Genomic DNA, 15,250 nt, shown 5'->3' with positions numbered 1-15,250 from the left:
TCAGATTTAACTAATAAAATGGCATGTTAGAATAAATGTCACAAATGTGTATTATCACGGACTTACCCTTTTTCCTATCATTTGTTACGCACTGAAAAATGATCATGAAAAGGACAATATTTGGCGATTTTTCTAGTGACATTATTGGGTGTGAATCTGTGTATTGAGTTTACTCCTCTTGGTTTAAAAACAATATAATCAGCAATCACATTTTATATATATATCGGGTGTTCTACAGCATTCGCCGTTTCCCGCATCCTATTCGCCATGCTTTTCGGTCACGAATATCTTCCTCGTTGAGTTGTCTACTGTTCATTGCTTTCTCTACATCTTGTATCCATGTTCTCTTCGGTCTGCCTCTTTTTCTTCTCTCGGGTGGTACATACTGGATCATTTTCTTGGGCCATCTTGTTGGTCCCATTCTCTGGACATGCCCGTACCATATTAATCTTTTTTGTTCTATTCTGTCTATAATATCCTTTTCTACTTCCATTCTTTCTTTTATTTCTTCGTTTGGGATATGCTGCAGTTTAGATATTCTGCAGCTTCTTCTAAGCGCGTCCATTTCTAAAGCTTGAAGTCTTTTATTTTGTCGGTCTTTTACTTCCCACACTTCCGAGTTGTACAGGACAATTCCTTCCACGATAGTTTGGTAGATTTTTTTCTTTGTCTGATTTTGCAGTCCTGTACTCCACCAAATGCCATTTAGCTGTTTTATAGCTTTTCTTCCTTGGCTTATTCGATATTCTATATCTTGATCGCATGTGGAGTTTTTGTCAAAAATTGAACCTAGATATTTAAATTCATCACATCCTTTTATGTATTCCCCTTCTAATTCTAAGTCTTCAGTATCACCTCCGACTACAAGGTATTCAGTTTTCTCCATGCTCATTTCCAAACCCCATTTTTGGTACTCCTCTTTCAATTTTCTAATCATGTAACTGGCGTCATCTTTATCAGCAGCAATCACAACTTGGTCGTCAGCAAATAGCAACGTATACAAATAAATCACATTTTATATCTGTTAAATATGTTGCCTATCTAATAGGTAGAAGAAATGTTACAACCACAGATCACCTACCTCCTAAGAGAGTTAAGTAGTGATCTGTGGTTACAACATACGTTACTGTCTTCACACTACTGTGGTAGAGGTTAGGTTTATTTATTGATAAACAAAAATCATAGATAAATAATATATAACAAAAATCACCTCTCTTCCTCTCTATACAGTATTACAGTCATAGATAAGATAAAAAATAAATGTACTACTCAAATTCTAGTATTTAAAATTATGGAAGAGGATCCAGGACCTCCAACAATAGAGGAAGACTTTTATTCTGAGGACGAAAATGACCAAGAAGATGGTAAGTATTCCTTCTCTTCATAGAATATTGTGTTTGATATGCTGTATTTTAGGAAAAACTAAAAAAGGATCTAAGAAAGATCCCAGCAAACTACCAGCTCACTTAAAAGGACTGATGGGAGAGGCCAACCTGCGTTATGCCAGAGGAGATTTGGAAACAGCAAAGAAAATGTGCTTCGAAGTCATAAGGCAGGCACCTGATTCCTACGAACCGTATTTAACTTTATCACAGATGTACGAAACCACTAACCAAAAGAAGTACAAAGCTTATCTAATGCTGGCTAGTCACCTTGCTCCTACAAGTATAGCTACGACCTGTAGATTGGCTGAATTGTGCATACAAGATGGAGAAACCGAAGAAGCAATTAAATGTTACTCTCGAAGTATCAAGTATAATCTTACTAATTTCTTTTTACACAAAAAGAGGTTGGAACTGTTAGAACAAAAATGTAAGTAAATCTGCTTTTATGTTAACCCATTCACGGATACGACTGCATATGCAGACACTTGAAGATGTGTCCACAAATGTGATAAGCTTTATATTAGATTATTTCTGATGGTATTATAAAAAGTTCTTTTGTAATTATGTTGATTTTTGATTCACTACATTATACACTCACAGACAAAAATATTGCATATTTTGAAATTAACTTGTGAAATAGATTTTTTTTTGTGTTGCCTCCAGTGATATAGAAATAGGATTTTTTTCTGAAGGTGATGTTTTAATGAATGGTATGGTATAATCGGATGAAATGGTATAATCGGATTTAAATTTAATATGGGCTATATGGTGGCCAATATAATTTTTAAATTGAATCTCATCAAGGAAAGTATTCACTATTCTACCGACATGAAGACCTCTGTCATGGTGCATTAACACGAATTTGTTATCCAGTATCACTGGCAAATGGCAAAACATGATCTTCTAAAATGTTTTTAATGTACAGCTGGTTCCTAAAAAAACTGATACGACTCTTAGTAAGATTTGATCATTTTGAGCAGTGTATGATTGGTCTGACATTATATTATATTTATTATGACAGACAAATAATAAAATAAACAAACAAACAGCCATTTTTGAGGTTGAAGATATCTGACAAATTTTAAGATTTGGCAGTGACAGTGACAGTATGTAAATAATAAGTATTTATCCGTCAAAATATAATAAATTAAATATGATTAAACTCATATTCATTATATTACACCTCATCAAAAGCTTTTTAAAAGAAGATAGTCAGCGATTTTCATATGGCTTAGAGCCAGACTACATCAAGATCGCCTATAAATCGTGCTGGTAATTGCCTCGCAGCGAGACCAAGAACAAAAAGAAGAAGAAGAAGAAAGTACACTGCTCAATTTTCTACAAAATACGCTTTAAGAGTCGTATCAGTTTTTTTTGGAACCAGCTGTACATATCAGTTGTCATTCATCCAATCACCTCCACAAGTTTGGTATCTCCTTTCCAAGAAATACCACTCCATAGCACTATGCTGCCACCACCAAAATTAACACTCTGTATGAGGTTACATCGCTCTTCCTGTATGAGGAGCGAAACTAAGAGAACAGAAGTACTGAAAGGGGCCAAATATCTTAAAGGGACAAAAATATATACAAGTGAAAACTTCCCAAAGCAAGTAATCGCCGAAAGAAAACAACTCACGGAGCATATGAAAAAAGAGGAGCAAGAGAGGAAGGATACCTGGCACATTTAAGATACAATACATTATGGATAAACGGAGAAAGGTATTCATTCGAACAACTTCAGAGCGAAGATATAAACGAACCGGCAAAAGAAATGTGTCCACTGGGAAAAACAATTGGAGAAGATAGTAGATCTCAGGAAAACAAAAATAATGCTGGGAAAGTTAGTCAAAGATCTCCCATGGGAAGCCCAAGCACAGAAGATAATATAGCAAAGATAACAAAGCTAAACAGTACTCCAAAAAACTAGAAATAATTCAGCAAACGATAAAAATCAGGATCGAAAATTGGCTATGAATAAGGAAACGGTTGTAAAGAGTATAATAAAAAACAAAAAACAAAAAAATCGAAGTAAACGAAAAACTAACAAGATCAGAATAGGAACATGGAATATTAAGACTTTATTAAGAGCAGGGAAAATGGAAGAGCTGGCGAATGAGTTGGAAAAGTACAATATCGAAATCTTAGCGCTACAAGAAATTCGATGGAAATATCAAGGAGCAATAGTAAAAAAGAAATATACAATGTTTTATTCCGGAGATAACAAACAAGGACATAATGGTACAGCCTTCCTAATTAGCAGCAAATTAAGGGACAAGGTGATAGATTTCAAAGCAATATGTGGAAGATTATCTTATGTCAGAATAAAGAACAAGCAATCTAATTTAACATTCATTAATGCATATGCTCCCACCGAGAATGCGAATGAGGAAGACAAAAACGATTTTTACGAGAAACTCGAAGAGATATATGAAAATATACCCAAGAATGACATATTAATTTTACTAGGTGATTTCAACGCAATGATAGGAAAGGAAGATATAAACAAGGATGCAGCTGGTAAGGAAACTCTCCACACAACTACGAATACTAATGGGAGAATGCTTTGTAACCTAACAGCAGCAACAGACACATTTATAATGAGCACACATTTCAAACACAAAAAAGAACATAGGGTAACATGGCTAATACCAGGATCAATGGAAGGTAATCAAATCGATCATATTTTGATTTCAAAAAAGTGGAGGAGAACAATTCAAGATGTCAGGTCGTATCGTGGTGCAAATGCAGATTCTGACCACTTCCTAGTAATAGGAAATATGGAAATGAAAATAATTAAAGACACAAAGAAATTCACGAAAAGAAAAAATTGGAACGTAAGGAAACTAGATTCGGATACTGTTCAGAAAGATTACACTAAAGAGTTTGAAGCAAATTTAAAAGTTTCGAACCCTAATAACATAGAAGAAACGTGGAAAGAAATAAAAGGCCACATTTCGATAGCAGCAGAAAAAGTAATAGGATACAAAGAAATAAAAAGGTAAAAAGAATGGTATGACGAAGACTGCGAAACAGCAACCAGGGAAAAACTTAGCTCGAAAGAAATGGCTGAAGACAGGTAGAGAAGAAGATCTGGAAGAGTATGGGAGAAAAAAGAAAGACTCAGACAAATGCTGCACAAATAAAAAAAAGATATGGATTGATGAAGTTACAGAAGAGTTGGAAGTAAATAGCAAGAATAATGTAAAGCTTTACAAATATATAAAATCACAAAACAAGAAGAAACCCACAGTTAAGATTGATGCCAAAATATGGGAGAAATACTACGAAGAGTTATTTAAGGCGAGAGAAAGTTCTCTCGAATATACAGAAGAAACAGACCTTGATGATGAAATCGAAATTGAAAAGCCGTCATATGAGGAATTTTAACGTGTGATAAGAAATCTAAAACATAAGAGAGCAGCAGCCCAGATGAAATCCCAAATGAGCTAATAAAACGAGGCGGAGAAGAACTACAACAGAAAATATACGACCTAATAATAAGGATTTGGGAAGAAGAAAGAATGCCTGAAGAATGGAAAACTGGATGGATATTTCCGATTCTTAAGAAAGGGGATACCACAAAATGTAACAACTATAGAGGAGTAACACTGTTAAACAGCTGCTATAAAATGTTGACATCATTAATCAGACAAAAACTCTCAAAACACATTGAAACTAAAATAGGAGACTACCGGCACGGATTTAGGGAGGGAAGGTCAACAATAGACGCAGTTCACATAATCACACAGTCAATTGAGAAATGTTACGAACATGATATCGACTTACACATCCTTTTCATAGACTTCAATTAGACATAGACAATTTAATGTCGCTATAGAAGGAACAATAAGAGCTACAGAAATAAAAGGTACGATTATAACATCGACGTCGCAATTTGTGGCGTATGCTGACGACATAGCATTAATTAGCAGAAACCTAAACAGTTTAAAGGAAGAATTTACGAAGTTATGCAAAGAAGCATCCAAAAGGGGTTTAGAAATAAATCAAAACAAAACAAAATACCCAATATGCTCAAGAAAAAACCCAGTTAATATGATAAGCTTAAATATTGGTGAATATGAATTTGAAAAGGTAGAATATTTTAAATATCTTGGAGTCTCAGTTAATGGAACTAATGATAGAAGTATCGAAATTAATGAAAGAATCCAGGCAGGAAACAAAACCTACTGGAAATACAGTTACTTCCTCAAAGATAAGCAGCTTACTCAGAATACAAAACTGAAAATTTACAAAGCAGCAATTAGACCAGTAATCACATATGGTGCTGAAGTAATGTGTCTGACACAGAAAGAGGAAGAAAGATTGAGGATCCTAGAACGGAAAATAATTCGGAGGCTAGCAGGACCACTAAACTTGGGTAATAATGAATTTAGAACACTCATGAACCACGAAGTAAGAGAACTTCTGAAAGGAGAAGACATCGTCAGATTTATCAAGGCACAGAGACTCAGATGGATGGGACATAATATAGAAAGGAGGAATCCAGAAGCCGTTATCAAGAAAATTTCCAAATGGAGACCTCTATCAGGCAGACCACGAGGAAGACCCAAAACTAGATGGGAGAACCAGATAGTGGAGGACCTTAAGAAGATGGGAGTCAGAGAATGGGTAACCAGAACAAAAACAGGAACGAATGGAGGAAAATTGTAGAAGATGCCAAGTCACACAACCAATTGTAAAACAACAATGTTAATGCGGATTGATTCACAGCGACAAACGAATCGGAAGAGCCCAAAGAGGGCGGCAATCACTCCGCTAGGAGTGTAGATGCCATGATGATGATGATGAGGTTACATCTTAGGTTATATTGATAAAAAACTCTCGAACAGTTTTATGAACATCAATAAACGAGAGATCAAAACGGTCACTGAAATGGTGACTGGACATTGCCGTTTAAGAAATCACCTATACAAACTAGGTAAGGTGAATGAACCATGGTGCAGAAAGTGCGAAATGGAAGAAGACACTTACATACACATACTATGCCATTGCAGTGTGCTAGGTGATGTAAGGCAGGACTTCACTGGTCAAATGAAGTTTGAACCAGAAGAGATCCTAAAACTACCAATAAGAAAACTGTTGGCCTTCGTTGAGGCTACAGGACTTATTAAAGTTTAAATAGAAGAACAGGGTTTAGTACAAAGGTCTCATGACCAAGTGCCAGAGACTAACGAGTCTCGCCTGAGTTAAGAAGAAGAAGAAGAAGAGGTTACATCTGGCATACCGTTCACCACATGGAAGCAAGATTTACAAAACTTCATCTACAGAAGAGTTGGCGAACAGTATGTCAGTTGTAACCTCATACACAGTGTTTAATATATTTAGAACTGAAATAAAAAGCATTTTATTGGATTTAGAACCATATTCTGTGTATGAGTTTTTAAATCACACATTTTAACTTTTAACTTTAGTTGCAATTGTAATTTTGTATGTATATTATGACACTTATTATTCAATTGTGGCAATTTGCTATAAGTGTGTTGTTTACAATTTTTTTAATAAAAGATATTTTGAATTTGAATTGAATTAAGTGTTAGTTTTCGTGGTTACGGCCTAGTGCTACTGAGTGGTATTGTTTTGAAAGGACATACCGAACACGTGAAAGTGATTAGGCAAATGTCAACTGATATATACATTGAAAACATTTTAGAAGATCATGTTTTGCCATTTGAAAGTCATATTGAATATGACATATCGTCCTTTAGCTTACAACACCGCTCAAGTCGAAAATTAACGGTTTTACATATTAATACCATTGGATAGATCTGCTCATTGCTCATCTAACCATTTGTCACATATTTAGATTTCAGTCAATCAGATGCCGTAATTCAAAAAGTAGTGACACCGCGCAAGTCGTCAACACCTGTATCATGGTCAACACCGCACAAGTCGCTCCGTGATTATTATGTTTTACGTTAGTTTTACTGCTGAAAAGTCTAGTATCCAAGAAGTTTTTATAGAAGATTAACAGGTAAGCTATATATTAAAGTAATGTTTATTCATTTACGAGTATTAATATAGAAAGAAATGATATTAAAATAACTTAAGCGGTGTTTACTAATGGTATTTTTTTTAACTTGGGCGGTGTTTCAAAAAGTAGTTTTGTTCGTCTCCTGTAAAGTTGGTAAAAATGACTTATGCGGTGTTGTTAGCTAAGGGACGATATTGGTCCTAATGCACTTTACTGCAATTATGCTAATACTGCAATTTAAAAATAATACTGGCGAGTACCTAGCCCAGATCAGGTTTAAATCCGATTATGGTATTTATGTGATGCTGTATAACATCGCATTAGGAAAATTAATCCTATTCCTATGATGCAGGGGGCTAAGGATAGCAGCACAAAAAATTTCATTCCACATGCATATGAAGAGTACACTGCAAAAAGGGGGAATGTCAATAAAGTACAATTGTGAGAAAACTGGTTTTAAAGGTTTAGACTATCCCCGTTTTTGATTGGTACCATGATACTATAAATAACAAGATAATATATTGCACATCCGAAAGTCGTGACGTAACTGGAGACCGGCAAGTTCGTAATGGTTCGTAATCATTCGTAATGTCCGATTACTTTGAATTGTCGCGGTTGTATTTTATATCTTATCTTTGACAGTTATTTTGACTGGAATCTCGACACTAAATTCTTTTCGAATACATTGAAGTTTAATGTTATTTTTCTAATTGAATAATTTCATTACATAATGCATACAAATCCCATTTTTAAATTCAACTTCCGGTCTCCAGTTACGTAATCAATGCGCGAAGTCGGACGTATTTGAGCTACGGGAAAATACTATCTCTTTATTTATAGTATCATGATTGGTACCACATATATTTAAATGCTTTTTTAGTAGTGACTGTCACCGTTTCAGCCTTGAACGACAGTTGACATTAATCTGCTATATTCAGAGTAACTGTGAACTGTGACCAACCTTAACTCCAAAAATGAAAAAAATTGACATTCCCCTTTTTGCAGTGAACTCTTCATATGCAATAATTTTGTCCGTGAGTATATTATTTTCTGTTAGATGATTACCACAACTTAATAATGTATCATTGTAGGTGATTCAAAGAGTGCCATCGTTGCGAAGCAAACAATGGCAAATCATATAGACAAGAAACATGCCGATATAATTCTTAATCTTAGTATGGAGGTAGCAAAGGAACACTACAAAAACAAAAGCTATATCCGAGCCATAGAAGTTTTGAAAATACCCATAAAAAGGATTCCAGAAAAAGTTACCCAAGATGTTGTAAATGTCATGTTGGAATTGCTACTCATTAACGAACGATATTCTGATTGCTTAGACATGTTCACACAGTTTTGCGGGTTTACTTTCGATTTATACCTAACTGATGATAATTCCATAGTGATGAATTCGTATGAGGTGCCAGAGAATCTTCCGATAGATCTTAAGATAAAATTTATCGTATGTTTGGTAAAGTTAAGGTGTGAAAATCTGTTTTCTCCACTCTTAGATAAAATGCTCATTGAAATGGATGTTGAAACTTGTGGAGACCTCTACCTGGATGTTGTAGAGGCTTTGATGACTGTGGGATACTTTATGGGTGCCCTCAAGTTATTAGTGCCTTTGGTCAAGAGTAAAAACTATTCCCTGGCAGCTGTTTGGTTAAAATACGCAGAGTGTTTAGCTTCTTGTGATATGATAGAGCAAGCCATCGATTCCTACTACACAGTGAAAGAACTAGCTCCAGGTCACGTTGAAGTATTATATCCTCTAGCCATGTTGTTGCTAAAACAAAACCAAAGAGAAGAGGCTCTGAAAGTGATGTCGCAAGATTTTAGCGCTAATAAATTAGATGTAGCTGTTCTATTGGAACAGATGAAGCTATTGAAACAGATCAACAATTGGGAATCCTACTGGAAATGCATGGAATTGTTAATGTCTCGACATTGTCCGGTACTCAAACATCCCGAAGAGTTGAAGATACTGCTAACCAAAGAGAGGCCTCCTGAAAAGCTAGCTAAATTGAGAAAGATGAGAAATTTCAGGAATGATAGTACGAGTGTTGAAAGTAATTTTACGGTTATTAAAGAGCTTAGTTTAGAAGAAGACTATGACATTTATAAGAATATTTTACAGTTATCCATAGATAGAAGAGAATATTGTTATTTGCAGAAATTCACTTTTATGGGCTTGGCGTCAAAGAGGTTTCAAAAATATTTCTGTAAGTATTTGTTAGTGAAATAGTGACTCTCATCGGAAAACCAGAATTCAGCACTGTTCAAAATACATATCTTCTAGTTCTCTTTCGGTTAGCACTTTATTGGGTCTGTCATTGGCCATTGTGCCTAAAAGAAAAATTTAAAATTTAATTATTTCAATTTACAGTTGACTCCGCGAGTCTTTACCCGTGCGTCATTAATACCTGGCGAGATAAAACACATACTTTTTATCTAGCATCATTCTCTTCCATGCATGAAACTCATGACAAACCAGCTGCCGTTTGTTATTAAGTAACAACACATGTTATTTTTATGAACCATCTAGACTCAGTGCATTGAAAAGAGATAGGTACAAAAAAAGACGATTAGGTATGTTTTCACATTTTAAGCACAATTTGTTTGACGTTTCTGATTTGTTTATTTTTGTGGCTGTCAGTCAGTTGAACTTTTTGCGGTTTTTGTCGAATTTTTGCGTTTTGAAGTTTCTTTATACTACACAAACAGTTATTTTCACAACTAATTTTATATTGGGCTTTGAAATTTTAAGGTAAATAATTATATTTAGGCAATTAATATTTAAAACATACAAAGCTAACGTCATTCACACAGTAAAGAAATGACTGTGTTTAGATTTCCGTCAAAGTGAATAAAATAACAATAATACAATTATGTTATTGGATTTTTTTATAAATTGTTTATTTATGTATTAATCAATAATAATAAAATAATTTATTAAGCTACTTCAAATGTAGCTGTAATTCTGCGCAAAAATTTTGACGCAAAATTTACATTTGACATTCTATATATTTGATAACGTCAAATTTTATAATAAAACCCGTAATCGGAACAGTAGCCACTTTCTGTCAGTTGTTGTTGCGTGAAATAGATTTCCGACTTATTTCGTATGCTTTAAGTGATGACGCACGGGTAAAGACTCGCGGACTCAACTGTATATAATGATTTAATACGTTTTAACCCATTTTTGGCTTGGATTCATATTTTTTAACAGGTAAAAATATTTGTTATAATTATTATTAGCTATTGCAAAAACGTGTACCTATCTAAGGCAAATAAATATGTTCAAAAACGTGTATCTCAATGCCGAAGTTGTTAACAATTTCTGAGCATTCAATCTATCAAAAATTAGTTTGAAATTAATTCTAAATTAAAGACCAATTTTTTTAAAATAGATTAACACTTACCCAACTAATTTCTAAGCTGTATTTACACAGTAAAAACCCGGACGAACAATCTGGTGCAACTAAACATAACCACACAATGCCGACTCTGGCGCTTTAAACTTAGTTACACCTTTTTGCTTGCTGTGGAGAGATACACCGATTTGATTTTCGGAAATAACTTAAACACGAAATTATCTACAGTTAAATGGTTTTGCACTAATAGAACTATTGCTATTTTTTACGAGATGGCGTCAAAAAGGTCAATTTTGCCATTTTTTGAGATACACCATTTTGCTCTTTTGCCGACGATATATTATAATCAAAACTATCGATATTTATTACGAGTTAAAATTTCCAAAAATAGCAAAATTGCAATCAAAAATTAGGTTGGAGAAAATGTAATCTCAAAGTTTGAAATCGGTATACGTTAAAAAATGCATTTTCTCGGCTTCCCATGGAGCAGTTTTCTTCATTCTTTTTTTGTTCTTAAGTAACTAAGAGTAGAGCCATCTAACTAACGTATCATTAAATATCAAACTTACTTGAGTTTTGTTATAATAAATTAATTTATTTATTATAACAAAATTTTTAATTTGTTTAAATAAAGATTGTTTAAATAATTATGCAGCTTTCAAATGAGAATATTTGTGTTTTTAACGTTAAAAGGTACACTTCTAGTAAGTTTATCTAAAAAAAGTCTACAACTGAAAAAAATATGTAGTTTTCTTTTCTTATAAATAAATTAATCCATTATAACAAAACACAAGCAAGTTTGACATTTAATAATGCGTTAGTTAGATGGCTCTACTCGAGTTACTTGGGAACAAAAAAAAATGAAGAAAATTGCTTCATGGGAAGCACGTATACCGATTTTGAACTTTGAGATTACATTTTCTCCAACCTAATTTTTGATTGAATTTTGCTATTTTTGTCAATTTTAACTCATAATATCGATAGTTTTTATTATAATAATATATGTTATGAGTATTTTAAAGATATGAAAATTGGTGTGGAGAAAGAGGACAAAAATGAAAAGGTGATGGTTAAAAAATTACGATCCTATTGTTTATATCTTTGCCTAAATGCCGGTCAACTTTGACTGGTTGTGTCTCAGAAACCACTCATCAAAATTAAATGCTTTTTCTTTTAAAAAAAGCGTCCTTTCGCTTTTTTTCCTATACAGTTTTCATGATTTAATTTAATTTAATATTTCCCGAGATATTCTATTTGTTTATAAGCCAACAAATTGTTAATAACTTTAAAATATTCCTGAGGCCGCTTGAATAGTCCAATTTTAATTCTGTAAAGTATATTAGATAAGTACAGTGTCTTTTTATACTGAAATCATAGTTATTCTTATGTATAATAATTATTGTGGTTATTATAGCAACCGTAAATTTTTAATTAACAATTCAATTGTTGCTAAACTGTTCATTCAATTTCCATCAGCTTCTGGAATTATAATCTATACGAAAAGAGCTTTTATGTTACTAAGTTATTTAATTATTGACAAACAATTACTTATCTAAAATTTTAGTTAAAAAATTAAAGATTTTGTTGGAAAAACCCGCATTTTCCGGGGAAAATTTTCGTCTAAGTAAATTGGGAACACACCTCTCTATGTAGAATTTAATTACGGTGAATTTTTATTTGGGTGTTTTTGGTGTAAAGTTAAAATCTTTGGAGTTATGGAGCAAAAATTGAAAAAACACGATTTTCGGGCGCCATTTTGTTTATAAAAAAAGTAGCACACTATCTGCGGACTTTGCATACTTATATTATTAATATGTACAATCATACGATTCGATTCCAGCAATAAAATTGCTGGTAAATAACTTTTCCTTGCATTTTGCTAATTAGCCCAGAGTACTGTTGAAAGTTCGCAGAACTTTCGAAAAACAAAAATATTGATGACGCGCTAATGTTGCCTCTTAATATCTGTGTGATTTTTTTTAGCGGAAGTCAACATCATGGCGGCTTTCTCATGTTTATTGACTAACGACTGCTTCCATGGGTACAACTTGTTAAGAGAAACCCTCATGAGATATTCAAATAACAATCTGGCTTGGAACTGGTTCGGCATTGTAACAGCTACGCAGGAGGAGCTGCGTTTTGCCAGATTCTTGGAAAGATTTGGTGGCAGCTTGCCAATAGACAATCGCAGAATTATCATAGCCAATCACCATTTGTCCATGGGAAATTACATTAACACCATCAATTTTTACCTGAAGAGATACAAGCAAACCAACTCAGTCTTTGCGGCGTTCATGTTAGCTGTAGCGATGTTGCAGCATTATCATCATAAAAGCTTGGATAAAGCGAAGAAACAATCCATGGCCGAGATAGTGTCTTACCTCTTTCTGAATTATGCCAAGCAAAGAAACAAAATGGCTGAGCAGGAAGTGTATTATAATTTGGGAAGGATGTATCATCAGTTGGGCGTTATGTATTTAGCTGAGTTTTATTATAAGAAGGTTTTCAAAGTGGACAATTCCTATTTGGAGCAATATCCTGAAATTGTTTCTCTGAAGAGAGAAGCTGCCTTTAATTTACACATTATTTATAAAAATAGTGAAAACTTTATAGCAGCTCGAAACATTTTGTATGAACATATTGTGATATAGTTTATAAGATTGTTTTTAATTAAAAAATATTTCGTATTTTAGTTTTTTTATTAATTGACTATTGATTAAGAAAACCATATAGATGTAAACAAGAAAGAATAGCTAAACGAAGAAGCAAAACGAACGAATACAACATCAAAAGCCCAGATGAAGAAAGTATCCTAGACTTACTCAAAAATAGATTGAATGAGAAGCTACAAATACCGGCCCCTAAAAATATCTAGGTATTAATTATGCGAACATATAAAAAAAATTTTACACGAAGAAGCATTTGAATATTACTTAAAACCAAGCTAAACAAGCCATGCTGGTGGGATAGCGAAGTAGAGGAAGAAATAAAATGTAAAAAACACATACCAACAGTCTTATTGTTCCAAATTATTACAAGACAGAATAAAATATAAAAAAGAACGAGTAGACGTACGAAGGAAAATATCTAAGAAGAAGATCGAGTCTTGGGAAAGAAGCTGCCAATGAATAAATATTTATCTAGTAGGAACTAGAAGCATAGAAAGCTGAAAATTGATAAAAAATTAAAATAAAAAAAAAGAATAAGTACATAATACAGATCATAAAGCCTGAAGAGTATTTATCAAATAACTTTTAGCAGAGAATAGCCGAATTTCAAGAACATATGGAAACCAAAACCAAGTTAGAATTGCAATAGTAGGCACGCCAATAATATTAACAACAGAAGAAGTTAAAAATGTATATCCTCTTCTTCTTAAGGTGCCGTGCATTTCTGCGTAGGCGTCCACCGTACATTGTCTTGTCAGGTGAGATGTTAGATAGTCAGGATTAAATAATTCTGTTTTTAGCAGCATTGCGAAGCATTTCATAGCTGTGGATTTCTGTCCATTGGCTAATATTATAGACTAAGAGCCGCTATAGGTGAAAATTCTTAATCATTTTAGGTACGACGGGACCCTATAACTTAAATAGTAGAACCTAAAAGAAAACGTTTGAACACTGTGCCGTCACTTTTCAGTGGCACATGCGTCTACAGTGGCGCATCAAACTTTCCACTTATGGACGGGATACATAAATTAAAAAATACCCTCCCTAATTACCAGAATTTAATTTTTTTCATTTTTTTAAGTTTTATGTGATTAAGACATAAGATTCATCGTAATTTTAACCCACCACCCCCTTCTCCCTGCCCCCACCATCAAAAACTTTATTTTTCGATTTTATTTTTTTTGGTGGGATGCAATCAATTTTAAAATTTCAAAAAATTTACACGCATAGTTAAGGGTTTTATAAAACACGTTTATTTTTTATAGACCTGTAGGTTGAGTGTACATAACCTCAAAAAAATTTTAAAATTTTTTTTTTGAAAAAAAGTATATAACTTTTTTTTGGGGATAGCTGCAGATCTAATTTTTTCTTAGTCTTGTGTATTTTATCAAACACTATATTTCTAATTTTTTTCAGATTTTTCTGTAACGTTAGTCACCTTCAAAAATCTAAAAAACTGTTTTTAAGGGGGTTTTGGGGGCTTTGAACGTGTTTTTCTGATTTTTAAATATTCTAAAGAACTCAGTTACTTCAAGTTACATATAACCTATAAAAACAAAATTGATTTGATATATTATGAAGTCTATAAAATAGGGAAAATCCCCCAAAACCCCCCAAAAAACAGTTTTTCGGATTTTTGAAGGTGGGGAGACTTACGGAAAAATCTGAAAAAAATTTAAAATATAGTGTTTGATAAAACACACAAGATTAAGAAAAAATTAGACCGGCAGCTATTCCTCAAAAAAAGTTATACGCTTTTTTGAAAAATTTTTTTTTTTTATTTTTTGAGGTTATGTACACTCTACCTATGGGTCTATAAAAAATAGGCATG

The 15,250-nt window shown here is 33.3% G+C and overlaps 1 protein-coding gene across 1 annotated transcript; it reads left to right on the top strand.

The window, feature by feature from the left end:
* The first annotated feature begins 1,104 nt into the window (after nucleotides 1-1,104).
* On the top strand, nucleotides 1,105-13,442 carry LOC126887322 (general transcription factor 3C polypeptide 3). The gene is made up of 4 exons (XM_050654769.1): nucleotides 1,105-1,364; nucleotides 1,417-1,812; nucleotides 8,471-9,598; nucleotides 12,734-13,442. The coding sequence occupies exons 1-4, from the start codon at nucleotides 1,292-1,294 to the stop codon at nucleotides 13,399-13,401; spliced, it is 2,265 nt and encodes a 754-aa protein (XP_050510726.1). The 5' UTR covers nucleotides 1,105-1,291; the 3' UTR covers nucleotides 13,402-13,442.
* Nucleotides 13,443-15,250: the final 1,808 nt, after the last annotated feature.

The sequence above is a fragment of the Diabrotica virgifera genome, chromosome 6, assembly GCF_917563875.1.
Source record: "Diabrotica virgifera virgifera chromosome 6, PGI_DIABVI_V3a".
Lineage (NCBI taxonomy): Eukaryota > Metazoa > Arthropoda > Insecta > Coleoptera > Chrysomelidae > Diabrotica > Diabrotica virgifera.
This window is presented reverse-complemented; position numbering and strand designations above follow the sequence as displayed.